This window comes from Tubulanus polymorphus, chromosome 7 (assembly GCF_964204645.1).
Source record: "Tubulanus polymorphus chromosome 7, tnTubPoly1.2, whole genome shotgun sequence".
Classification (NCBI taxonomy): Eukaryota; Metazoa; Nemertea; class Palaeonemertea; order Tubulaniformes; family Tubulanidae; genus Tubulanus; species Tubulanus polymorphus.
Window position 1 is genome coordinate 1,559,918 of NC_134031.1, and position 27,640 is coordinate 1,587,557.

At 38.1% G+C, this 27,640-nt stretch overlaps 4 protein-coding genes across 4 annotated transcripts; 1 reads left to right on the top strand and 3 right to left on the bottom strand.

The window, feature by feature from the left end:
* Window positions 1-588: 588 nt before the first annotated feature.
* On the bottom strand, window positions 589-5,975 carry LOC141908710 (uncharacterized). The gene is made up of 9 exons (XM_074798862.1): window positions 5,897-5,975; window positions 4,549-5,189; window positions 3,793-3,952; window positions 3,143-3,402; window positions 2,713-2,774; window positions 2,034-2,166; window positions 1,852-1,948; window positions 1,430-1,534; window positions 589-1,353 (listed from the first exon to the last, which is right to left on the bottom strand). The coding sequence occupies exons 2-9, from the start codon at window positions 5,181-5,183 to the stop codon at window positions 1,093-1,095; spliced, it is 1,713 nt and encodes a 570-aa protein (XP_074654963.1). The 5' UTR covers window positions 5,184-5,189; window positions 5,897-5,975; the 3' UTR covers window positions 589-1,092.
* Window positions 5,976-6,118: 143 nt separating this feature from the next.
* LOC141908435 (xyloside xylosyltransferase 1-like) lies at window positions 6,119-7,473 on the top strand. The gene is made up of 2 exons (XM_074798484.1): window positions 6,119-6,598; window positions 6,697-7,473. The coding sequence occupies exons 1-2, from the start codon at window positions 6,119-6,121 to the stop codon at window positions 7,369-7,371; spliced, it is 1,155 nt and encodes a 384-aa protein (XP_074654585.1). The 3' UTR covers window positions 7,372-7,473.
* Window positions 7,474-7,778: 305 nt separating this feature from the next.
* Window positions 7,779-9,500, bottom strand: LOC141908440 (proteasome subunit beta type-6-like). The gene is made up of 6 exons (XM_074798490.1): window positions 9,393-9,500; window positions 9,165-9,232; window positions 8,924-9,055; window positions 8,624-8,753; window positions 8,388-8,532; window positions 7,779-8,015 (listed from the first exon to the last, which is right to left on the bottom strand). Exons 1-6 carry the CDS (start codon window positions 9,489-9,491, stop codon window positions 7,888-7,890), a joined length of 702 nt encoding a protein of 233 aa, XP_074654591.1. The 5' UTR covers window positions 9,492-9,500; the 3' UTR covers window positions 7,779-7,887.
* A 364-nt stretch (window positions 9,501-9,864) lies between these two features.
* Window positions 9,865-27,488, bottom strand: LOC141909299 (chromodomain-helicase-DNA-binding protein 4-like). The gene is given in 33 exon segments (XM_074799701.1): window positions 9,865-10,334; window positions 10,761-11,003; window positions 11,366-11,561; window positions 12,244-12,376; window positions 12,463-12,683; window positions 12,742-12,959; window positions 13,045-13,495; window positions 13,801-14,079; window positions 14,685-14,803; window positions 15,246-15,486; window positions 15,908-16,297; window positions 16,636-16,760; window positions 16,845-16,962; window positions 17,152-17,283; window positions 17,372-17,510; window positions 17,593-17,766; window positions 17,875-17,996; window positions 18,356-18,557; window positions 18,949-19,085; window positions 19,168-19,362; window positions 19,512-19,638; window positions 19,726-19,854; window positions 20,032-20,231; window positions 20,314-20,397; window positions 20,486-20,596; window positions 20,863-21,039; window positions 21,352-21,495; window positions 21,882-22,097; window positions 22,215-22,351; window positions 22,672-22,957; window positions 23,524-23,685; window positions 24,165-24,361; window positions 27,319-27,488. Coding segments are annotated over 32 exon segments (5,874 nt in total). The 5' UTR covers window positions 27,392-27,488; the 3' UTR covers window positions 9,865-10,334; window positions 10,761-10,764.
* Window positions 27,489-27,640: the final 152 nt, after the last annotated feature.

Below are 27,640 nucleotides of genomic sequence, written 5' to 3' on the forward strand. Positions count from 1 at the left end.
CAGTTTGATGGACCAAGTTGGGTCTTGACAAATATCTGCAAATTATCTTCATTTATCCATTGAGAACCGATAGATTTTACCCTGCAACGTTTTATGCATGAACTATATTCAATTTTTGATTGTAATTTCTACTTACCGAATTGATCCTCGAAAACACTAAAATACTCGACCTTTCAGAACGATATATACATTTCAAAAATCCAACTTCACAACTGGCCGCAATTTATGAAAATAGGTCTAAGTGTATAACGGTCCCTCCAGTGGTATAGCCTAGGGTATTGTAAAAAGTATAGGCCTAATTGTGTGTTGTGCAAGTGCCAACTGGGCTGCCGACAAGCTTAGATGTGATTATATCAACAGCACAAAAATCATACGTTCCGACACTGCACATTTACACTGGGCCCGTTGACAGTTGTTGACGCTCAACTCGCAACTACTAAAGCAACTGGCAATGTCGTCTCAGGGCTTCCATACATAAGATCACTAAGAATTCCAAAAATCCTAAGAGCAACACAATAAAAGAAATGGCGTAGAGATACAATCATTTATTACACCAAGCCAGCAGACAATAAATGAGTAAAATGACAAAATCGATATAAAAAGTAAGGTCTAAGCCAGCTTAGAACCTAATGCGTTAAAATGTTTATGCTAAATCTATCTTAACTAATTACAATCTACAGGGTCCCTCCAGCTATCAGTCGTTTTGGATATAATAATGAGTTTTAAAGGAGAAAGCGTCTGCATCACTTTCATATCCCAATTACAGTAGACTCCTCCTAAATCGGTGCTGTTTATCTCGGTAAACCATTAATTTGGAGGTTTTGTAACAAAATTCCTATCCTTCCTTATTTGGTAACCGCCTTTGTTAGGTAAAAACAAATCCTTGTATCGATTTAGGCACAGTTACTGTATAACTTCTAAAATTTCTAAACATTGAAGGAGTTTTAAAGGAATTTATGGCATTTTGCTCAAGTCAAATGAGTTTCAAGCTTTTTAAGGAATCAAGGAGTTGTAGGGACCCTGATCTAAAATGTTATAAAACTGATCTCTCTCTCTCGAATGTAAGCGAAGTTCTTTAAAACTCACACAGTTCTAAAGAAGAGGATATTTAGTTGAATTTGCTGCCGATTCTTTGTCGTGATATTTTCTCTCGATGGTTTGAAGTTGATGACGAATCGCATGCGACGTATTCAATAATCCGTCTGTTTTCAGGCGTCTGCTCGTTCGTCCGTCTGCTAAATCGGGACAACGTTTCCGAAGGTCGCGTGTCGCCGTTTTCGTCTTGCGAAGGTCGTCTGGTTCGCGGTAAAGGCGTTTCGATTCGCGTACGATCTTGTTCACTTCGGATTCGTTCTGAAAAAAAATATTTCAAGTTTTCAGCTCAACGAAGAGAACCACCAAATTCAAATAGCGGTAACTGTTTACTTACTGTATCCATTTTCGCTCGAACTCCTTTCGCTGCGTGTTTTAGATCTAGGTTTTTGGCGGCGGGTAAAGTCGCTGGTCGCGAGCTATCGTAGCCGGCTAAACAATGCTGAAAATATACATTCGAAACTACAAGTTTAAAATAATAGCCGACACAGGTCAGAGTTCTTACAGATCAAAGTAATTCTCTTGTTTTTCCCAGATCCTTGACCAAAATTCTATGATTAAGTTATAAGATATCCAAAGTTGAGGCTGTTTCTTATCAAAAGGTTCCTTATGCCATCTAAGAACCACAGGACTCTGAAAAATTGAAATTTTCTGCCTTTTCCCTGATTTTCAGGAAATGAATTCCCTAATTCTCGCTGATCTGTAAGAACCCACACTATATCCGAATTGAAATCGTTTTGCAGTTTGATTATGAATCACCTCGGACAACGCGCAGGAATCCGACGGTTCGAAACTCTTACGTCGATGTGGCCTCCGTTTTTCAACAGCTTCGAAAACATTCGAAGGAATACTGATTCTGTAAATATAGAAAAGATCAAACATTTTGATTCCGATCTACGTTGCATTTAAAACCATCTTCACTCAAGAGTCGGACTGTTTACCTGACGAAGCCGGGAGATTCAGAAGTCGGTTGTTTACGTTTACTACGACAGATCGGACAGTAACTAGCGCCATCTTTAGCCTGATTGATCGGAACAGTGAATAGACGACTGTTTACGTTGTACGTGTGAATACCTGTTAAATACATTAAATACCGCATTAAATACCCCTAAAATACACACAAATACATTAAATACATACCGGTACGCCAGTCACATTCACTGTATTCTTTATAATACAGTCGAACTTGTCCTCTGTCACATTACCGCAGGTGTCTCTATCTTTTTGAGTATTTTAATTTACTAAGTCATTATTTAGATAATTCAACGATTGACTAATGTCATCTCTACTTTCTGATTACTTGAGTCAAACTCGGTTTAATCATCATTTGGACAAGTTGTCACATTCCATTTTGTGGTCCCAATTGTGTTTCTAATTTGATTTACAAAGTCTTCATTTGGATAATTCATCCCTTGACTGAAGTCATTTCTACTTTCTGATAAATTAAGTCACACTCAGTTAAATCGTCATTTTAAGTCGTCGCATTCCATTTTGTGGCCCCCAATTGTATTTCTAATTTGATTTACTAAGTGTAAGTCGTTAATTGTATTAGTCGTCATAACTACTCAGACTTCAACAGGTTTCACTGTTTGACCGAGGGAAGCTTTGAAATGAACTTACAAGTGTGTTCAGGATCTGGAACGATTTCTGGGTTTGGTTCCTCATCATCTACAACTGGACTTCTGAAAATCCAAATATAAACTGCACTATGTTAAACACTATAACACAGTAGTAGTTACTCTGGACTCAGTTCTAGGGCTGCAGTTGCTCAACAGTTGGTTAGACAGGGTGGCCACTTGCTTTTCCCTGACATGCACGGTGTTTTCCCTGACTTGATGTGCTAAGAATCCAATCCCGTCAAATATTTAAGACATACAAAGAAATTGTTTGATTTTACACGATCTAGCAATTTCAACCAGTGTTTACTCTTACCAACTTTCAAGCAACTGCAGCCCCTGGATTAACACCAAAGAGTTAAACATTTGGATATGAACTCAGAGTTAGCTAACTCTCTAACTCACAACCGTCGAAACTGGATTCTGATATTTACTTGAGTTCAGGAATCGACGATTTCACGCATTCTTTTTTGTGTCGATTACGAAACGCTTTCATCTCCTCGAAGTAAACGTCAGGTTTATCATCTAAAGATTGTTCGGCGTTATCTAAAACACCGGCGATCCAGTCGTAACCGAGGAGAGGTCGTTCACCCTGACGATGTTTAGCCGTTCCGTTCAGCTGCTGCTGCTGGTCGTCAATCAGTTCTGAATACGTCTGTGATAATGATTCCTGGAACGTCACACGCGTCGGTGTCTGAAAATACACCACGTATATATATATATATTATTAACTACTTCATTTATTTTCTGGGACCCGATTCAAAAGTTGTCTGTTAAGATTTGATGGTAGAGTTAAAATAAGTTCATTTTTAGGGCAACCGACATTTGCAAAGTGTTATCTCCAACAAATTGAATTTTCTTCAGGAAGATGTTCGCATTAATCCTTTATCGACGTTAAGACCCTTTGTAATGCCTTTCTCATTTCTGTGCACATCAAACAAATCAAATCAGTTTGAAGCATCCCTGCTTTCAAATGCTTTAACTCTAAAGCAAAATAATCTTAATCAACAACTCAGGAACTGGGAAAACCTAAAATATCAGTTTAAATTCGTTTCCTCAGTCGCAGATCTCAATCAATTATTACCTTCTTAGCTAAATCTTTTGCTGGTGATAGTAAACAGGTGCGGTTTGTCGGATCGGTTTTCAACGTGGCTATTTTACGGTTGTTACCGTCGTCGTTCAGTAAAGACGGTTGTTGAATCGAACTGACTCCGACACTGGCTAAAGTGTTAGAGGACGACGCCCTGAAAGAAACAAGGTTTGCATAGACTGTTAGGTGGATAGACTCATCCTTAGCATTTATAATACATTGGACCTGATTCCACAGTGTTGTGAGTTAGAGTTAACTCTGAACTCAGGATCCAGTCCCACAGTTGGGAGCTAGAGTTAACTCTGAACTCAGGATCCAGTTCCGCAATCGTGGATAAGAGTTAACTTTGAACTCAGGATCCAGTCCCACAGTTGGGAGCTAGAGTTAACTTTGAACTCAGGATCCAGTCCTACAGTTGGGAGCTAGAGTTAACTCTGAACTCAGGATCCAGTTCCACAGTCGTGGATTAGAGTTAACTCTTAACTCAGGATCTAGTCCCACAGTTGTGAGTGAAGAGTTAACTGTGAACTCAGGATCCAGTTCCACAGTTGTGAGTGAAGAGTTAACTCTTGAGTTGAAAATACTTCATTTTCAGTTATAACTCATGAGACAAATTGTTAGTCAATTTGTGGAATTAGGTCCCAGGTTCTTTTGAAGGTCAGGGATTGGAATCCAAAATTCCCCTGATATTTCCATGTGAAGCAGCGATTATTTTATTGTATAGCGCTATATAAACGAATCAATAATTACCTGGTCGGGTAGCGATGTTGACTCGAAGGAGATTTTCGTTTTTCCAGTGAACTCGGCGTCGCGTAAGAGAAATTGAGAGTTTTACTCGGATTAACGGGCGTCGCTCGTAAACTCTTATCGAGACTCGGACTAGAATCGACCGTCACGTTACGATCGATGATAGCTCGTCGTTTCTTCACCGACGCTGGTGTACGAGGTCCTCCGAGGTTTCTACGACCTCGCGGAGACTTCCTCTTCGTTAATACCGGGGTACTCGTGAATTTCCTCGCACCTCGTGATCCCGAACCCGGGGATCCAGCGCCGTCCGGGGATCCGGCTTCGTTGTTTGAACCGGTTTTTAAAATACTTTTCGATTGTAATTTTTTTCGTGCGCTAGAACTCGAACCGGCTATAATTCTACTCTCACCGCTCGGAGTGCTTCGTTTAGCATCGACGGCGCCATCTAACGGTATTTCATGGCATCGTTTTCGAGGGCGAGAAATATTTTCTTTGCCGTCTATTTTCATTTCTTCGTTTAACTCGACCGATAAAGATGTTTTAAGGTGTGATAACCCGCGACGGTTTAAAGCTTGTTTCGCGTGTAATGTTTCCAGTAGTTTAGCATTTTTAGCTCGTAATTCATCGACTTCATCCATTATAAACTGAAATCAGAGATAAATAACAACAAATTACTAACAGCCACAAGGAACAGAAAAATACAAGACTAAGAACACATCTCCCAAGCTGAATGCAGCAGGTCGAAAGTGATCATATCTGCTCAAGTCTGGCTCTATATGCGAATCTGAAAATACCAGACTCCAGATTCCATCGGCATCGCGTATTGATTGTGACTGAGCAGTGACAGGGTACGCATACAAGTTATGTACGGCTCAGGCCTGCGACCGCAGCTTAAGTTAGTCAGAGGTAAAAAAGTTTTTTTAACATAATACGATAGGGATATTGTGGTTGGTCAAATAGACCCTGACGTGCACCACTAACTACATGTTACTCACAGAAGATTCAGACTCGATGCTAAGTAGTAGAGTGAGTAGGCCTATCTATCTATCCGGTCATCCTTTATTACCGAGATGCCGTATTTTACCGAGATGAACCGAGATGAAATTAAATATATCATATTTATTTATTCCGGTCATCCTGATTACCGAGAATAGATGCCGTATTTTACCGAGATGAAATTAAATATATCATATTTATTTATTCCTATCTATCTCTTTTTTTTCTTCAATTAAATTTGATTGATTCCCCTATAGTAGCTCTGAACGGCCCTCCCGTTTGAAATTTAAAGCTTAAATCGACAAAACAATGAACTACAGGAAATAAAGACAAAGATTAACACAGAATCAATCACCTCTATCTTGAGAAAGCGCGCTATAATTTAGATTAAAAACTCGACTAATTCACTTCAAAATTTTTGAAATGACCGCGGCCATTACGAGTATTGCTAAATCGCGGCAGTCGGATTTTATTTTCACTCGCTTCTCTGTGTATACTATCAAGCCTTCCGTGAAATAGTGTTCTCACGAATGACCCAGTCTCGGGTGCTGTAGATATACCGGGAATCCCCTAGAAAATGGCGCTGATCTGGAGATTGATCGTTAAACTTTCATCGATAAAGACGTTGATTTCTGTCGGATTAGGATTTGCTGTTTTATTTACGCTACTTTTAACCTATAAATCGATCTCTTCAAGGCCGAATCAGACAATAACCGACTTGATTCGAGGTTCGCAAGCGATGCGAGAACTGTACAAACATGGTCAAATCGAAGAGGTTGAACATGTTGCATTCAAGTTTCCTCTACAACTGAATCGGAGCGAAAAATCTATAAAATCATCTCAGTCCAGTGAAATCAAACCACTAGATGTCGTTATAGTATTCACTAATGCCGAGGATGATTGGAATTTAAGAGAAAAACTAAATGACAATATTAAAAGTTTATTATTTTATTCCTCGGCTCCGATCAACTTCTATTTCATCGGAGACGAAATCAGTCAAACTATCGCTAATAAAGTGGTGGCTAAATATGCAGCACAATTTCATATTACATCTCAGGTATTTACACAATGCATTATTGTCTATTCCGAAACTTTATTTATAGATAAACTGAAGGGCAAAATATCCACATCTTCGATGTTTCTTGATTATTTCAGGTGGTAAGAATTGATGTGTTCAGTATTGCTAGAGGTTTGGGTGAAGTGATCCGTCCAATGCAGCAGCATTTCAGCTTTAAACCGGGAGCTTATTACAACAATGAATTATTTTTCCTGTCTCTAGCCATACACCGCGTGATGCCTCTTAAAATCGATCGAGTCGTCATGTTAGATGTCGACCTAATTTTCAAAGACGACATCAAAAAACTTTACGACCACTTTGAGAAATTCAAAAGTACGAATTTGATCGGATTGGCTCGCGAGCAGCAGCCCGTTTATAGACACGCGTTCTGGAAATACCGTAAACATCACCCGAGCACGCGGGTCGGTGAACCGCCACCAGGGGGCCTCACAGGCTTCAATAGCGGAGTCGTTTTACTACGGTTAAATCGAATGCGCGAATCGAACCTTTATAATCGGTTATTAACTCGAAGCGCTGTTCAGAATCTGACGGAGAGTTTCATGTTTAAAGGACACCTCGGTGATCAGGATTTCTTCAGTATCGTCGCCATGCGATACGACGAATTGTTTTATATTTTACCGTGTTCTTGGAATCGTCAACTGTGCCAATGGTGGAAGGATAAAGGCTACGAAACTATCTTCGATTTATATCATAAATGTGATCTAGATATTCATATCTACCACGGTAACTGTCGCACAAAGATTTATAACTGAATCGTCCTCGGTTCTTTTATACAGTAATTCTTTTACTCCTTCTAATTATACCACTTGCCAAATGTGTTCATTTTATAAAAATGTGTTGTTTATGATTTAGTTTGAACTTATAACATGTTTTCCATATCTTCACGTAATCGATGTTCATTTTTACATTTTTCACCGTATTTTATACAATATTTTGTATGCATTTCATTCAATTTTAATACGAAGCCTTAAATGTTTGTATCTTGTTATAATACTCATCAGTATGCAATTAAATATGAGTTAATTAAGACTTTTTTCTTTTCGATGTTTTCATGGTTTTTTCTGCGGAACTCCAAATAGCCGCCATCCATATCAAACTTATTAAATCGAGAAACTGAAAACATTTTAGGAAAGATTATTTTTTCTTTTATTACATTGAGATTAATTTTTACAATATCAGTCCACGAAAAATTTCTCGAAAAACATCAACGGGCTGTTCACAACTAGACATGTTTAATCACTACGACAATAATTAAGAGATTAATTAAATTATCCCTGGTAGAATTTCGGTAAATCGTCGTTAAGAATAAGACGTCTTTCGACACCTTTCTCGGTGATTGTAGCAGTTCTTATAACACCGCCACTCGATCCATCACGAATCATCGCCAGAGCAAGAGCTGAAAAAAACAACATCAAACTTAACCTGCTGTCAATCGGAGGAGGGGGCAGGAAAACCCTGTTAGCTTAACTTTGGCTTATCTAGCTAAACAGCTTTAAATAAGAGGCCCCATGAAATCATAACAATAGTTTGGTTAACAGCGTTTTCCTGCACCCATTTACGTCCAACCACAGTGAGCACTAACAGGGGGGTTTTCCTGCCCCAGCCATGTGATACTCTGGGGCTGCAGTTGCTCAAAAGTGGGTTACAGTTAACCAGTGGATATTTGACATATAGTGACAATGAAAAGTTCATTGTTTCTATAGTATTTATCCGCCAGTTACCTTTAACCACCTTTGGAGCAACTGACCCCTGGCAGTCAAATACTTACAGTTTGTTACGAAATCTTCACATTCTTTTTTGGTCATATTTTCCTTGAAATGTGCATCGACGTAACCCCAGATATACGTGCTGCCTGAACCTCCGACAGCTACTGGTTGTCTGATCAATGCTCCCCCTAGTGGCACTGAATATACCTACAATTACAAATACCGAGTTATCAGCACCTGCTCACAGAGACTGCTGTAGATGATGAGAAGCAGGGAATCAGGAATCACGAATTCATACCTGTCCTCCTTTTTGTTTATCCCAGCCGGCTACGATAATTCCGGCTGATATTTGATCTCTGTATCCGTAGCACATATTCTGAAAGATGCGCGCTGCCGTGGCAACGGTTGGCTCATCATTCATTTGCATCCTAGAATTAAATAAAACATACTTTAACTGAAACACTTTAGAAATATCTCAACGCAATTGCTTTGTGTCTAAACTGAATTTTCAACGAAGGAACCCGTAATGTAACTAGGCGAGTTAGGCAACTAATGTGTAAGAATGAAACCTTGAATGATGTTTGTTGTAAAAACTTACTTGTAAAAGTTCATGTTATATTTACAGATATCGGCGACAGCTTGAGTATCGGCTGATGAACCAGATCGACAACAATAAATATTATCAGTTATACATGTCAATTTATCAGTCACACGATTCGGGATATACGACCTACAATGGAAAGAGTCAGATGATAATGGAAGCAAGAAAATAGATGTAGGGCTAACCTAAAGTGATACGGATTTAGACTGTGGTCGGTCCTTCTCGGAGTAACACTAACCCCGTAGTTGTTCGTGAGTCTGCCCCAATAACGACTCCACCATCGAATTCAACAGCAAAAATTGACGTCTGCAAATACATAAATAAAGTCTTATCAACAAGTTACTTAGCGTTTAGAAGACAGACTATTTATTGATCGTTGAGCGACGATTCGATGCCAATTAAACACGTAATTAATCAGTAAGACTTATTTAAAGCTTCTCGTGAATTAAATTCAGTTTCCAATTACCCCTGTTGTGTGTTCAGAAGTCCAATCGTGGGCTCTGAAAGAATGTTGTGATGCATTTTTACATCCCAAATTCGGCTTTATCATCATTGAGGCTGCCATTTTACTGAATTGAATTTGACTTGACAGATGGCGCCACCGCCTTGTCCTTGTTGAATGAATACTCTCGCTTGCCAGAGTATGCCTCACGTTTAGATGATTTTTTCCTATGAGAGAAGAGACCAGTCATTGGCCTGGGACCTGTAGCTCTAGAGTTGGATAGACTGGTAACCTGCATTCTGTCGGAAATATGAATAAAAACGGAGAATCTTTCCAAAAATGGCCAGATGCAATTGTGACTCACAGACTATAAAATTTGTCCAATAGCTAAGTAACTACTTATGTGCGGCAGTGATGGCCTTGTCAATGTCATGAGAAATCTGACTGCTCCATACAAATGCGTCCTCGTATAAATAAATGATACAAAGAAACAAGATTTCAATTTCAATTTTGTGACAGCAACACTGTATTTATCTTATCTGCACTAAATCTTTACAAAAACATAGATTATTTCTTATTACACAACTACAGCTTTGAAAACATACAACAAAGGCTGGTTTTCATGTGGGGAGACCTGCTGCCAGCCTTGAACATACATACATACATACACAATATAAAAAAAAATATCAGTACTCAACCCACAATGGTTGTCATAATTACTATATTATTTACAAAGTATTCTGTTATCACTAAAAAAAAATTTTTACTTCGATTGTATTCATTCAATGCATGAAATTACGATTTTCCAAACAACTGTGAAAATATAATCAACAAAGAGAACATTAATTGCATTAACTCTGCCTTAATTAGTTTGTATGAAGTGAGTCATGAAGATAGAAGGCATTGTATGATACCCAGATCAATTACTGGCGATGAGACCAAAGCACAAATAAATGCCATCAGAACCTGTGAAAATAAAAAGATATTTCATTAAGTAAAAGCCTTATGATAGTCACACAATAGTCAAACACAGGGTTCTTACAGATCAGGGAATGGGAATCTTTTCGGAATCTGAATTTTTGGTGAATTGTTCTTGCTGGTAACAAGTGGCCCGAGGAACCTCTTGACTTGAGACAGCCCCTACTGATGATATCTACTTCAGGGGATCTGACTCTTTTCTTGAAATCAGGGAATTTGAATCTTTGTGTTGTTGTTCTTGCTGGTGATGAGTGACACAAGGAATCTCTTGATAAGAAACAGCCCCCGCTGAGGATTTCTAGTAATCTAATCAGGGAATTTATTGTCACAGGTCACCGGAAATCAAGGAATATTGGATTTAATTCTATTTTTAAGGACCCTGTAAACCAGATACGGCACGTAAAATCAACTTACACGTTTATTTCTTTAAAGATGAACTGTAATAAGGTGCGGAGGCAGCGGGTTGTACGACTTGCGGTTGCCCGGGTGACGGTTGTTGTACGATAGACTGTGAACCGGGGTTGACGAGACGATTCAGTATCGTACGCTCGGACATCTGTAACCTCTGAGTAACCGGCGGGATGCGAGCCAACGTCGCAGGAAGACGACTAACATCCTGTTTCATATCACTCAGTAACTCTTCTAATTGATTCAGTACTGAAAAATACAAATAGAAAAGTGTGTGTTAACAACCATAGATTTAGAACCAATAAGATGAGGGAGCAATGAGATATAGAACCAATAAGATATAGAACCAATGAGATTTAGAACCAATAAGATGTAGAATCAATGATTTATAACAGTATTTGTTTCCATTTGGACAAAATATCAAATTTTTCAGTAGAAATTTGAAGAAATAAATTGCTACTGTTTAGTTCTTGGACAAAGCTTTACTTAAAAATTTTTAAACGCTTGAGTAGGCCGTACACTTGCTTTAGATCTCGCAGGACCAATAACTCTCCTCTGCAAGGTCATGCGGTCATAGGGCATGCGCTGCCAGCTAACTATCAGTCACTTACCTTTATGAAGTACAGCATTGGCTGGTTTGTTTCCAGCCAGAGATTCCTTCGACAAATGCTGATGACTTTCAGCGAGACATTCGAGCTCGGCGAATCGAGCGTTTAACGCCATCGCCGGGTGATTCGGATCCTGAGTCAGATTCAGATACGCGGCACGGCGTAACTGTTCCTCAATTACCAGGGCTTGTTCCAGTAACTGAAATACAATCAACGATATCAATGATACACGACCTGAACAGAAAATAAAAAGGCTTAAGCGTGGATTTAACTGAAGTTAATGTAACTGCGACCGGGCTATAGATGTTCGCTTATAAAAATCAACAAACACCATGCATCTATCACAGATTACTTAGGAATTAATATCAGCCCATGTTTTCTCTTACAAACTGATTGACAGTAACAGTTGTTAGTTTAGCGATAGGGCTATTATTGGCTTCTATTTTCATGACTGAGGTTGATTGATATATTTGTATATTGATGTATCTGCGACCGGTCTATAGATGTTCGAACAAACACCAACAAACAAAAATGAACAAACACCATGCATATATCACAGATAATCAATATCAGCCCATTAAATAAAATGCTCTTACAAACTGATTGACTACAGTTGTTAGAGTTAGCGATAGGGCTTTTAATGGCTTTAATTTTAATCACTTAAGTTGATACATTTGTATATTGATGTACCTGCAACCGGGCTAGAGATGTTTGCATATGAATTCAACAAACACCATGCATTCATCACAGATTACTTATAATCAATATCAGCCCATTAATCAAGATTCTCTTACAAACTGATTGACTACAGTTGTTGGAGTTAGCGATAGGGCTTTGACACAACGTTCTGAGATAGCATTACAACTATAGATTTCACATACCTTGAAACGTCTGGCTAAGAATTTATTTTTGATTTCGAGGAAGTTTGTTTTTCCCTGTTCAGTTTTGAAAGGTTCATTGATGATCGCGAATCGCGTATCGTTTTGAATATCTTGCCATCGGCCGTATCCGTGACTTCAAAATAGAGGTCAAGGTCTCATAAACGCGATACAAACATCAACGAATCATCGATACAAGTTTTTAACAATTGAAAAGGATACGTAACAATTCCAGCTAGGAGCCAGTAGTCATGGCGACGATGCCATACTTCGTGTTCTCTGTTGATGACTAGCGCCCTCTGTTCGTTCTGCCAGAGCGTGTGTAACTCGGTAAATCCACCGTCCGCGATATTGAACATGAATTTCTGTTTTATTTCCTCTTTCTTTACATCTTCTTCTTTCAACTCTTTTTTCACTTCTTCAGGAGCTGTTTCTTCGGTTTTCTCAACTGTAACCCGCAAAAAAAAAATAATTATACATGTAACATCAGAAAAGAAATACATCTTATTTGTCATTATTGTTATTCTCTTCACCTTTCTTTTCCTCTTTTTCTTCGGCCTTTTCCTCTTTTTCTTTCTCTTCTTTCTTCTCCTCTGTTTTATCATCGCCACTTTCTTTGTCTTTATTTTCGGCGTCGACTTTTTCCTCTTTTTTGACCTCTTCTTCCTTCGTTTCTTCTTTCGGAGCCTCCTCACTTGTCGTTTTCGGAGTTTCAGAATCTAAAAAAATTCGATTCGATTATGAAATAAAATCCACACAAAATCGATTGATCAGAAAAGAGAAATGAATAAAATGATTAATCACCATCAGTCTTTGTTTCAGTCTCTTTCTCTTTCTCCACTGTCGTATCCATTTTTTCCTCATCCGTTTTCACCTCCTCAGGTTTGACGTCTGCTGTCTTGGATTCCTCACTCGCCACTTCTTTCTGATCCGTTTCCATTGCTTCTTCTTTCGCGGTCGGCGTTTCCTCCTTTTCAGTCTTACATTCCTCCTCTTTTTTCTCCTCTTCTGTCGCTTCTGTTTTCTCTTTTTCCTCTTTAACGACTTCAGTTTTGGTTTCACCATTTTCTTTCGGTTTTTCTGGTTCGTCGGGTTTCTCTCCTTTCTGACTAGGTGCAGGTGATGGTACCGCTGAACTATTCACCGATTGAGGTCGAGATTTCGTCTCTTTCTCTGTTTTTAATTTCTCGATCACCTCTGTTGCCGTTAGATACGGCATACTGTGAGTTCCGTTGATCGTTTCAAATTCTTGAACCTACAAGAAAACGAAAAATCTCCATAATTCTAGGAAATTCTAGGATTTTTCTAAAGATGATTTCAGTGAATTCCAATGAAGTCTTCCACCAAAATCAACTGTGCTCACTGATTACATTCTAGAGGCTACAGGCATCGCATAGTAACCTCGTAAGATCATTACAGCTGCTTTTGGAAAATAAATCTGTTTTGAAAATGGCTGATAGAGTTGAAACATGAATCCTCTGTGGGTTTTTAAATCAACTCAATCACTCTCTAATTCTTAGTAATGCCATTTCTTTCACTTAATGGATTAAACAAAATTACCTTCTTTCGGACTAATGACATTATTCCGATCCTGGTGAGTACATGTTGTCGTGACAACCCTTCTCGCGGTACTCCGTCGGCGAACGTATCCGAGTTATCGGCTCCGGGTTCACAGAGATGTCTCATAAACAGCGACACATAAGCTTTGAAGACTTTCTCCGATTTGTTGCGTAAATCTCGTACGAGCCATTGAGAATTGAACGCGTCTTGTGGAGGCATTCCGTACCTCATTACAGCGTTCAGGAACGCTTTCCTCTGTCGAGCGTTGAATCCTAACACCTGCAACAATGAGACAATACGTTGAATGAGATCAGAATTCAGCGGTAGATATTCTCCTCTTTGCTCTTGCTCCGGTAAGGAGTGAATGTACACAGTCAAATACTTCAGACATAGACAGAAACTGTTTGATCTCAACAAATTTTCCTAACTTTTAGCTATTTTACAAAATTTCCTGACTATTCCTCGAATTTTTTAAAAAGAAAATTCCAAGACTTTTCCCTGGTTTCTAGGTTAAGCGGCCACTCTGCCTGGTGGGTAAGTTGCGAATGTACCATGATGCCTTTAAAAATTGCACTGAAAATCGCGCAATTTCCTAAATACATGGTTAGATTTTTTTCTACGTCTGACGTTCACTACAAAGTGATCCGAGTCTCGAGAAACTTTGCTCAGCCTCATCAGACGATGTTCGTAGTAATTTAGAGATGTGTTTTGCGTTCATAGATGGCAGCACCATGAAGAGAGGTATTGCCCAGTTCATACACAAACAATTATTATGTATGTCACATGAAGAAGGCACTATAACAGATACTTCACTGTATAATACTCGATAATTCACGTGACAATATTCAACGCTGCAATAAGAATATGGATTGAAATGAACGTACCTCAATTTGTCCATTAACGCGAGCCAATAGAGGGGGTAACGGTCGATCTCTGTCTCCACGACGTTTACTGCTTCGACCTTCAGTTTTCTCATCAAAGTCATCATCATCTTCCTCATTCTCTGCAATCAATGTTAACAGTGTGAAACACGGACGATTTATCCAGATGGAATGGTGAATTGAGAGAGGGGCAAGATTATCACCTCTAATAATCAAGACCCAGTTCCACAGTTGTGAGTTAGAGTTAACTCCGAGTTAAGATTATTTCACTTTCAATGAGTTAAATCAAGAGTCAAATCTTAACGCAGAATTGTGGAACTGGATTCAAATCATTCACAAATAAATGGTTAGACCCTCTATAACATATTTTACATTTCTGAACACATTGAACAAATCAGATCAGTATTCCCCGGAACAAGATAGTAACAAAATACTGAAAATCAGCAGCAATTGGCAGTTCTGGGTTATCAAAACCGAATAATCCTAAATTCCGTAATTCATTCAGCCTTCATTATCTTGGTGCCCAAATACCGATGACCCACGATATACGGATGATAAACTCACCTCGACCGGTCTGACCGCTGAAATCCGAATCAAAGTCCGATAGATTCTCGTTCCATTGATCCTCATCGTTCGCGGTCATTGCGTCGTTATAATTGACTTGTTTACGAACTCGTTTGCCTTTACCGAGCGTTCGCGCGAGATCCTCCTGTTGCTGCTCGTAATGATGTCGTAATAGTTTCTCCCAGTACGCCGGATCGGCAGTATCTGCTTCCTGTTTGATCACCTCACGTTCTTGCTCCTCCTGAAATCAACAGAAAAATTATCAATGAACAATTTCTGTCGAAGACAAAGAAAACTTCAGGGGCTGCAGTTGCTTAGAAGTTGGTTAAGAAAACTGGCGGATAGATACCATAGTGACAATGAACTGTTACTTGTCACTATGTCAACTATCCACAGGTTAACTCTAAACAACTGCTGAACAACTGGCTCCAGGGTTTGTTACAGATCAGGGGATCCAAAATTTTCTGATCTTTGACCAAAAATTCCCTTTGAATCATAAGGTATTCTCAGGAATATTTCTTCAAAAGAAGTTTCTTGTGCCACTTGTCACACTGAAGAGTCTGAATTCCCTGATTTTTCTGCTGGGAACAATAAATCCAGAATTCCCTGATTTTTTTTGGATCTGTAAGAACCCCGAGGACCACGTCACAAAATCCACAAACCTCTTCCTCTGTTTCTTTCACTTGATATGTAGCGACCTTGAACGAACTGAGATATTCGTTCATCGCTTCGATTTTCTCGACCTGTCCAACCTGCGACCGATCGAGTAATTTCGATATCGCCTCGTCGTCGTAGACGATACGATTCTCCTCATTGTTGTCGGTGGTTTCCTCTTTAAACAGTTCCTCCGTACCGAACTTCAGGATGTCGTCCAGTTCTTGTTTAGACATACTGGCACCTTTAGCTCCCATTCCCGGCCGTACGACCAAATGAGTCAACATCATTTTTTTCTTGGCGACCTGAGTGATACGTTCCTCGACGGAACCCCTCGTTACGAATCGGTAAATCATAACTTTGTTTGCTTGACCGATTCTATGAGCTCGACTGAATGCCTGCAATCAAAAAACGAATTTCAATGAAACCATGATCAGTATTTTAGGGCTGAAAAGTGTTATCAGTAAACATCCATTATATATATATCGCTTATAGTCTTACAGTAAGAATTGAATTTTTTTCAGGAAATATATTTCATTGAAACATGAAAGAATATTTAGCAATTATCAGTAATCAATAGTGAGACCCTCAGTAGCATATTTCTTATTAGCACCTTTCATATTTCTGTATGCATCAAACAAATCAAATCAGTTTTTACTTGTTACATAACAAATACTGAAAATATCAGGAACAGCTGTTGGCTTATTTCAACCAGTTTAAATATCACATTAGTTACCTGTATGTCATTGTGAGGATTCCAGTCAGAATCGTAAATGATGACAGTATCAGCTGTAGCCAGATTAATACCGAGACCTCCGGCGCGAGTGGACAACAGGAATACAAACTGAGGAGCATTTGGAGCTGTAAAAACAACAATCATCACAATCACAGATACAATAAGAGACCTGATTCACTCTCACTCGCCAGTGGTGGTTTTACACTAACCGTTAAATCGATCGATAGCATCTTGTCTCATTGATCCAGTAATTCCACCATCAATTCGCTCGTATTTATATCCTTCACCTTCCAAGAAATCTTCCAATAAATCTAACAATTTCGTCATCTGAAAATAAATCAAGAATCTTCTTTGTCAAATCTCACAGACGTAAATCTGGGTCAAGTTTCATAGTTGTTGGGCAAGTTTGATTCTATACTTCAGATTTGTTCACTTATGGTGTTGTAACCTTTATCAAATGTTAGCTGACAACAATTATACTGATATTTGTGAAAGGACGAAATGTTAGTTTCATACCTGTGAGAATATAAGCACGCGATGCCCCTGTTCTTTCAACATCTTTAACATTTTCGACAATAGTTCTAGTTTTCCGCATGCTTTAATCAGCGCGCTGATTTCGTACGCTCCGTTCATCATTTTCGGAGCTTCCTGTAATGGAAATATATATTAAATTTGATTAAATATCACCTCAAACCAGAAGTATGTCGAGCGGTATGTGCACAGATCATCTACTAACCTCAGCTGCAGTTGGAAACAGATACGGGTGATTACAACACTTCTTGAGATCCATCATTATATTGAGTAATGAAACTTGCGTTCCACCTCGCGAGTTCAATGCCTCGAAATTACGAGTAAGAATGTACTTGTAGTATTTCCTTTAAAAGCAGAACGAATAACAACACAAATCAGTATTGAACTCGAAAACGAAATTCAATTCATGAATTGAATAATGCTTACTTCTGCATGGAACTCAATTCAACACGGATGATGAACTCGGATTTTGTCGGCATGTTTCTCAATACGTCTGCTTTCAGTCGTCGTAGTAAATGCGGTCCGAGCAGATCGTGCAGTTTTTTCACTTGATCCTCTTTCGACAGATCGGCGAACGTGTCTTGGAAACCTTGGAGATCACTGTCAGGAATAAATCGGATAATCTTAAGACATCTAGCTTTCCATGAATATATGAAGTTAAAAAATTTCAATTTTGTCGATAGAATTAGTTAGAAACGAGAAGCTTACTTGAAACGGTCAGGACTTAGGAAGTTCAGTAAATGGAACAATTCTTCGAGGTTGTTCTGCAGAGGGGTACCCGTCAATAACAGCTTGTACGCGATTTTATAATTACTGAGAATTCTGAAAAACTGCAGATGCAGAAAAAAGAGAGGAATATTTTATTATCCCAAACCATAGATAAATGTGAAACTCAAAAGTTAAGATAGCCATTGATGAAACACTGTGAGTCTGTTTTGTAATGATAATATAAAAATCTCTCACAAGCAATCAAAAATATAAGTCTGAAATGTTTTCTTGAGCTTGTAGAAGATTGAATAAACTGGGAAAAGTTTCAGACTTAATTTTTCATTCTTGTGCCAGACCCAGTTCCACAGTTGCAAGTTAAGATTTGACCAAGAGTTAACACATGAACTAATTCTAACTCAAACTCACAGCTGTAGAACCGGGTCCTGAATTTGTATATTACAAGAAAGAATGTTAATGATACCTTTGATTGGTTATTTTTAAGGCGATGAGCCTCGTCTACGACTAAAACGGCCCAATCAACCGAGCCGAGGGTCGCGTTATCGATACTGATCAGTTCGTACGACGTTAACAGAACGTGGAATTTTACGGCGCAATCTTTCTTCATACGACTGGCTTTAGAACCACCTCTTATCGCGCCTTCTTCGAATGAGAACTCGTGCTCTCTGAAAAAAATTCGAATCGAGTCATTTTAATTCATCGCTTCTTCAGATGAAGACATTAAGTTAGTGTGGCGCCACTTTCCGTCCATTTCCCCTGAGTTACCCCAGATTTTTCCACTGACTTCACAAAATTTACTGAGCGAATCAGAGATATTTCTACATTTAAAATGTTACAATTCATTCATTTTTCATTGAATGATGTATCGATTAAGAACCGTGTTGTCAATAGCAGTTTTCCAGATTTTTGATAAAACTTGTCAAATTCCCTGTTTTTTTCCCTCATTTCATTTAGATTTTTCTGAATCCCGGAGGTTCCTAGGTTTTCCAGGTCAATAGCCACACTGTGAGAAGAGATTATACGAAGAACAGACCTGGACAGTATTCATACACATACCTGATAACAGTTCTACTGTCTTTATCTCCGCAGTATGTCACCACGTAGAGATCCGGCGCCCAGAATTCAAATTCTCGTTCCCAGTTTATAATCGTAGATAATGGAGCGCTTATCAAAAATGGACCTTTACTGTGACCCTGAAAAAATGAACAATGTCGCAATCAAACGTCAAATCAAGATCTGGTCTATGATAATAAGTGCAGTAATCAAGAGACATACCTCTTTATACAGCGAATATAAGAATGTAATTGTCTGGATTGTTTTTCCGAGACCCATTTCATCGGCGAGGATTGTATCGGTGTTAAATCCGTACGAGTATCTCAACCAGTTGACACCCTCTAACTGATAAGGATGTAAAGTTCCGCCGGTTTCTTCAACGTATTCTGGCTGTTTTTCCCATTTCGTTTTACGCAACTAAACATGAAATACATAATAGAAAACTTTACTACAAGATCTCGTTAAAATAACAAAATTAGAGCGAAATAACCAGCAAGAATAATGAGACATCAAAAATTCCTCGATTTGTATTAAGGATCTGTCGGAATTCTGTGGAATGAACTTACATCACAAATTGGCCGATCCGGAGGTGACTTCGATACGGCACTGTCATCTTCTGATTTCTTTTTCTTTCCTTTTCCACCTTTTCCTTTCTTTTTCGGGTCGCTGTCTTTAGAGCCTAACATCATATTCCTACAAATCAAAGGCAAAATTTAGGATCCTTCAAAAAATTAAATTCCAATGAATGATGAAATGATAATCAGTGAGAGGTATTTTTACCGGTTCGCCCAATATTCATCGACACTTTTAGTGAAATCGACAATTCCTGATTCTTCTCTTTCCCAAGTCGCCTGATCATACGGTAGATCTTTCCATTTTACTAAATACCAGGTGGCACCTTTAACACTCCTGAAAAACATATACGACATTTGAGTCAAAATTCACAGGGTTCGAACTGACCAGGGAATCAAATATTCCCTGATTAAATCAAGAGATTTCTGCTCATGAGATTGCTCTCTGGCAAATTCCATCCTGCAGGAAAACATAAACATCACCAGACAGCGATGATCTGAATGAAGTACTGACCTATGATTGATAATTCTATGAATCATTAACCACTCCGGGCGAACGCCGTATTTATAAAATCGCTCTTCTAAATTATGAGGATCTTCTCCGCGTTGTTTTCCCTGTTGTCCGTAGCTGGAGCCATCCTCTAACGGCGGAGGTTCGTCCATATCGTTACGCCTCATGTAATTACGATATAAAGCAGGATGGAACACGTCTAACTGAAATACAACAATGAGTAGAATCATTTAAATGAATCTAGTCAAACTGAACTCTGAACTCTGGAACTGGATGCTAACATACCTGTAATTCAGTGATCCAGCTACAATGCCAATACGACATATCCTTCCATTTAATGAAGAATTCTCTCGATGGTTTTGTGCCGAACTAGAATAGAAAATAGCGCCGTTTAAACATGCTTGACAGAAAATCTCGAATAGCACGGTTTTCCAGCTGACACTGCTGTAAAACGTACTCGTTTCTTGTCCGGTTCGTGATGAGTGTGATCTAATGAATCGGCGTCTTTCGGAGGAACTGTCCATTTCCAGGTCAACAATTTACCGACTTGACCTTTCAGTTGTTCGCACTGAAAAAACAAACAATCTTTTTCTTAGATATAGAATATCTGGGCGGTGTTTTCAATTTTTCTACTAGTCGTATACTAAGAACCTGTTCACACTAAGCATACACGTAAAAACTTATAAGCAAAATACAAAAAGATCAAAATAAAGTATAGTAATTAAAGTAAGAAGTACATCACTAGCAGCAGTAGAGCGGAGCTAAAGAGGGTTTAGTTTTAGATTGAAAATAAATAAATAATAATTCACTAGTACGAGGGAGGGATAAACTTACAGAACATCGCGGACAATGCCAAACTCCTTCCGGTACGTCCTTTACAGGCGGATTAAGACAATGCGTGTGATAGGCAGACGGACACAGATCACAACACAACAATTCACCACCGTCTTTACATACACGACAAAACTCCATGTGTTCGTCGTTTTCCTGTTCTTGAACACCTTCCCCTTCCTGCAAAATAATATAATCTACAAGTTATTGACGAAAAACTGCCTTCTTCAAGTCAAAAACAGTTTCATACAGTAGAATGCGCTTGCCATGGCGACAGTTGTCTTGGATTTAAACCGATAATCCATTATTGCGTGCTGTCTGCGTGACTGATAAGATATTCAAAATTACCGGTACGCTCAAACTGGCCATGAATTCACCTGCTGTCTCATTTATTGATCTTGCGTCTTATGCGAGATACGAGGCAAGCAAAGTCTACTGTACTGAGCTGAGCGCAAAATATAAAGTTTAGACTTTTAACGATATTTAGCTTACACAATGGGGACAGCTCCATTTTCCTTCGGGAGCCTCTTCGAGTTCCGGCTCGAGACACACTAGATGATACGCTCGCGGACACGTATCGCACAAAATGATTTCACCTCCTTGTTGACAAACCTCGCAGTAATCCTGGTGATCCGTCTGCTCAAAACAAAAACATTACTTTTTATACATCTTTTTCTGACAACTTCATCTATTTTTCTTTTGTAAGATGAGAATCAATATAAGCAGGGTTCCTACACAAATCAGTCATTCTTGGATGAGGAGTTTTAAAGGAGGAAATCTCAAATTTTCAAGGAAGTGCCCGCATTTAAACTTTCTTTTCTAATTCAGTAACCCCCTTATTTGGCAACAAATCATGGTCCTAACTGCACCGATTTAAGTATATTTAGTGTACAACTTCTAAAATTTCTAATTGCCCAAATTAAAGGAGTTCCAAGCATTTTCCATTTAGAAGGAGTTTTTAAGGAATCAAGGAGTCGTAGGGACTTAATTTTTTTTAGAAGTAAGAATCAAATCATCTATACCTCATAACCCTCTCCATCTCCGTCGTTAGGATACGCATTTGTCTTCTTCAGATGTTTATTTTTCTTCGCGTTGCGGCCTCGGCCGCGTTTCATTTTTGATTTTTTTGGAGCCAGCTCGGCGAGTTCTTTCTCTACGATGATCGTAGCTTCGGCCTCTTCGAGTTGACGTTCGAACTCTTCGTCGCTCGTATTAAATCCTTTAGCGTCCTCATCCTGCTTTACAAACACAACGCAACAATATCGATTATTATTCAGTCTCCAAAAAATCTTCACTTTTTTCCCTCTATACTTTATCAAGGATTTAATCAAAATCAATTAGAAAAGGTCACTTACTGAAGCCGGTTTTCTTTTCTTCTTTTTCTTGGTGATTTTGATTTTTAGCGGAGCCACTGATTTTTTGCCTCCTTTCCTTTTCTTGCCGTCCTTATCATCTTCATCATCATCGATCATTTCTTCCTCACCAGCGCCACCTATACATGATAACAGTAGCATACACCAAATCAGTCTTTTATGAATTTTGCAATTTTGAGAGCAAACTAGACTAAAACTCCTAATTCTCAAAATTGAGCGAGTTTCTAAAGGAGTTTCGGGCATTTTGTTCAAATTGAAGAAGTTTTAAATGCGTTTAAAAGCATTTTCTGTGTAAAGGGATTTTTCAAGGAATTACAGTCGTAGTCGTAGGGACCCAGAAGAAGTTTAGGAAATGACTACTATTACGAAAGATTGACGGCTTCGAGGTTTGGTTTAGGATTCAAGATCTTTGTATTTCAGTCACTGCGAATGTTCTTACCGTCAGCTGCTGGTAATGATTCTGAACCGGTCGCTACTGCTGCTCCTGATCCTCCTGCCGTGTCTCTCAATCGAGGATTAATTGTTTGAAATTCGCGCCATTTCGCCGCGACGAGAGCCATGATCTTCGTTTGTTTCTCTTTCGGATTTTCGTTCATCACCAACGGTTTGATGTTCGTCGTGAACGCTTTAAAATTCGTCAACGTTTCGTAATCTTCGTCTTCGTATTCGATATCTACGTTCATCAGTCCGAGTTCGACGCAGATCTCTTCCGCTGTTCGTGTATCCTACAAAACATAATTCAGTTCTTGGTCTTCATCTTCATTTACTCTTCCAGGGGCCAGTTCACTATAGTCAAGACTCAAGTCTAAAAGTTGTCCTCAGAGGATAATTCCACAGTCGAGACTTAAGTCCAAAAGTGGGCTTAAGTCTTAAGATTGGTCTTAAGTTGTTAGATTGGCTATAGAACAAACATGGTTATAGACTGGGCTTAAGTCTAAGCCATGACTATGGAACCGGCCCCTGAAGTTGCTATATTGTCTATAGGACTAAGATGAATTTGTCAAATTCCCTGGGCCCGGTTTTATACACTGGTATTAACTTTAACCCAGAGGTTAACTCAATTGAAAATGTAATTGAGTTAGCCCCCGGGTTAAAGATAATACCATTCTATAAAACCAGCCCCTGAATTTTCCCTCATTTGTTCTAAATTTTTCTAATTCCTTGAATTTTCTAGGTTTTCCCAATCTGAGGCCACCTTTTTACTTGATTCACTCTATTTTACAAGTAATTCAGTTGAAAGATGGAAATGTTTCACAATAAATTACATTTTTAAGAAAAAATGATTATTTACATTTTCGATATCGTGTTCTTTCTTTTGTCGACGTTTCTTCTTTTTCTCGTTAGATGGCGTTGTCTCCGACACGTAGTCTAAATTCTCCATTTCGTTGCCGGATCCGATCGGCGATGGTTGAGCGATTTCAGACGTATCCGCGATCAAACTATCGATCGTTTCCTAAGACAAGACAAAAATCATTTCATTCAACTTTGAAATGAATTCAAACCACAGAATTTCTCGATTTTGAGCTGATCAAGATTTGTAGCGGTCCGACTGAGTCAAAATTCGAAAGTCACAAATTTCTACTGAATCCAAAAACGAGTTCTCGACATTTTCTCGAAATCAAGGATCGAATTGTGAAAAAAGAATATGTAAAAGAATATATTCGCAAAATCAAATTCAAAATCTATTTCGAAAGAAACAACCATTCCAAATTTTAACTAAGCTGTAACTGCAAAGACAGAATGCGATGAAATTTAAAGGTAGAAATTTCCTGTGGAGACATCGTTTCAAGGAAGTTGCTTTCAGGGATTCTAATGTAAGCAGTAATCTGCGGGGTCTATATTCTTTTTTCAAAAAGTAAGCACTCCTTAGAAATAGTCAGACCGGCTACAAACCCTGCAGGACTACGAAATAAGAAAATGAGGGGTAAATACCTTATAATCGACACTTACATCTAAAGCTCCGCTTTCTTCTTTACTTTTCTTCTTTTTCTTCGACTTTCTCTTGCGTCCGTCCTGATCTTTCAAACGACGTTTCTTGCCTTTTTTCTTCGGTTCCGACGAATCGCCGAAACTGACTTCGGGATCGATTTCATCGTCGCCTTCAGCCGCTTCGTTCTCCTCCATTTGTTCTGGAAAATAAAAATATCACGAGTCGAACGTTAAAACGAGTAAAATAAACGAAAGCAAGGACTGTAAAACTGGGTGTAACATTCTCTCTCCTAATCCGGTTAGGAAAGGGGTCATGTATCAGCCCAGAGTAGAATACACCCGTACCGTGACTCAGACGTGGAGAATTAATAAAACATCATTATCAAAAAAATTTGAAAAGAAATCAGTAGTTATAAGGTTCCAGGCTTAGATTAGTCTACTTTATAAATCAATTAACTTCAGGAACGATACAAAAACTTCACTCAATAAAAATTATTTATTCCTAAATCGACAAAAAATATCAAGTTCCCTTCAATCATGTCAGTTTATGAAACATGATGATGATTGTAGTCACACGCAAGAGACTTGATTCTAGAAAGCTCTCGGTGAAAATAAAAGAGATACATGTGAAATACATACATATATATATATATATATACCAGATATAATACACAGGGGTACACACACATAATAACACAATAAATCATGTAATATATATATATATATATATATATATATATATATATATATATATATATATATATATATATATATATATATATATATATATATATATATATATATATATATATAGTTATTTATGGTACACAAAAACAATTGCCAGGCTGTTCTAAGAAAAAGCTCAGGAGACGCTGCCAAACACACACACACACACACACACACACACATACATATATATATATATATATATATATATATATATATATATATATATATATATATATATATATATATATATATATATATGAATTCAATCAAGCATGTCTCAGCATATGCAGTAAACAATCCAATGAATACTAGATGATAATAGATAAAGCGTATTAACATTATGGGGGAAAACATAACCTTTATAAGCGATAAGTTCAAATACGGAATTTCTGTTGGGCATATGGTATCTTTTTTGGAAAAAAAGCAGCTCAGATGGTGGGAATATGAAAACCCTTTCGAAACAAAAACTAAGATACCACCAAGCAGATGTCAAAACATACATTTTATTTCGTTGTTCGGTTAGAAACGGTGACGACATTCGAAACGGTGACATTTTGAAACTTAAAATTCAATACACAAAACGTACAGAGCCCTAAAACGCAGCGGAGATAAATAAAATAAAAATATAATACCAAAAAAAGAAAAAACACAAACCATGCAGGCGAAACAGCGCTTCTAAAATTCCACGAAAGGGTTGTGATTTATAACAGCAGCGGAATTCATTTATTGTTACCTTTAAAAGACACAGAGGAGGTGACAGCAGTATGAGGAGAGGCAGTCGCGGAGAGAGGAACCTCGGTATCTTCATCCTCATCCTCAGCGGCAGACGGAACGACCGTAGGAGACGTGGATAACGACGCATTTCGATCTTTAACAGACGTCGGAAAAAATGACGGAAAAAGTTTTTCAAAAACGACATTTTCAAAAAAGAGTGAAATGTTTACACACGCGATCAGATGACACATAGCCGATTGAAAATATACATTTCAGAATGGTAGGCTAAAATGCGACAAAGAGTTTTAAAGATTTTTGGAAATTAACTGCGTTAGATCGAATCAGGAATTCAAAATATCCCGATAGATTTATATCCATGAAACTTGACAAAAACTTCCTGGATTAAATTATAAGATATCCTCAGTGGGGGCCGTTTGTTGTGCAACTCATCACCAGCAAGAACAACTAGATACCAAAAACTCAAATTCCCTGCCAGGGAAAAGCAAATCTAGAATTTTCTGATTTTAAGAGTCAGAATTCCCCACAGGTAAAAATATCAGATCAGAAATTCCCTGATTTTCACAATCTGTAATAACCCTGACCAATTGCGTATAGCTTCAAAGAACAGTAGGCAAAAACTAGTACTGAACGGTTAACAGGTTTCTATAAAACATTCAAAACTACTTTTTATAATTTCAAAAGGTTCATGAAGTCGAAAACTATCACTTTGAGAGAAAGTTATTTGAAAGAAAAAAATTTGACGCAAATTCAGATATAAAAGATTGAAGTAGATTTGGATGATTTCAGAGTTTACCACAAAATTAGATAAACTGCGTACATTAATCGTTTCATTCAGTTGAAAATGAAGAAAAATTCTGAAAATCCTTAAAAAAATTATCTTTGGAGTAATTTGACAGTTAAATAATTATATGGAACAATTACAAATGAAAAAAGAGAGACAAAGAAGAAATGTTCTGAAATATAAGGCTACTCCATTTCATTTGATGTAATATTATATATCTGAGATGATTAATATTAAGATATGACATTATTTTTTCATTATTGATACAATGTCAGATAAATCTCGATTAATAAAAAAAATTCAGTATTTTTCTTGTTATTCTCAAGGAGAAACCAGAATTGTACAATAAAAGTGAAAATGTCAAATGAATCTAAAAATAAAAGACGATACAAATTAATGTATAATGTAGGTCAAGTCTACGACGCATGCGCACAATGGCTCTGAAAACTAAATATTAATATTAATCTCGATATATATCCACACCGAAATTTTGCTCGATCCTGACCGTTCAAAAGCGCTCAAAACGGCCAAAAAATGCGATTATCGCTCAGAATGGTTAAATTTGACGCTGAGCCGAAGGTTAAAACGCGTTAAATACGGGGAAATCCCAGTCAAAGCGACAAAAATAAAATCTCGGCAATTTGCGCCAAATTACGAAGCACCGACTCGCTCTTATTCAACATTACATACATCACATTAAATATTCTACTATATTTCACTGAGAACGAATACAATAACATTATGAAACACGATATTTAGTGTAGATTTCATTCAAAAACAACGAAATTAAACGTCTTCGAAATAAATAAGGCCGTATCAGATTCAGAGACATCGGCGCCGGCATTTCAAATCTGTCTTCAGAGAACTCGACAAAAACTGCATTTCAAAATACGATACGAAAAGCGAATTTACCTTCTTGTTGCGTCTGTTCGATTGGGTCGTTTTCATCGCCCGAATCGTCATCGCCGCGGCCGTTTTGAGCCATTTTTCGCAGTATTTTCAGTATCCTAAAGCTCAAATTTTAGTATCTCATGCTCTCGCGTTTCTCGGCCTTTGTTGATTGACAGTGCGAGGAATCGATGACGTCACCGTCTAATCAATTACCAATTAGTACTCGAATCCCATAATGCAAAGCAAAACATCTCCTACTAATAATTAACTAGTCCATCCAGTTAGATAGGCAAACATGAATTGGTATTAAAAGGCCTCTTACGAACTTTTAAAGTTCTATGAA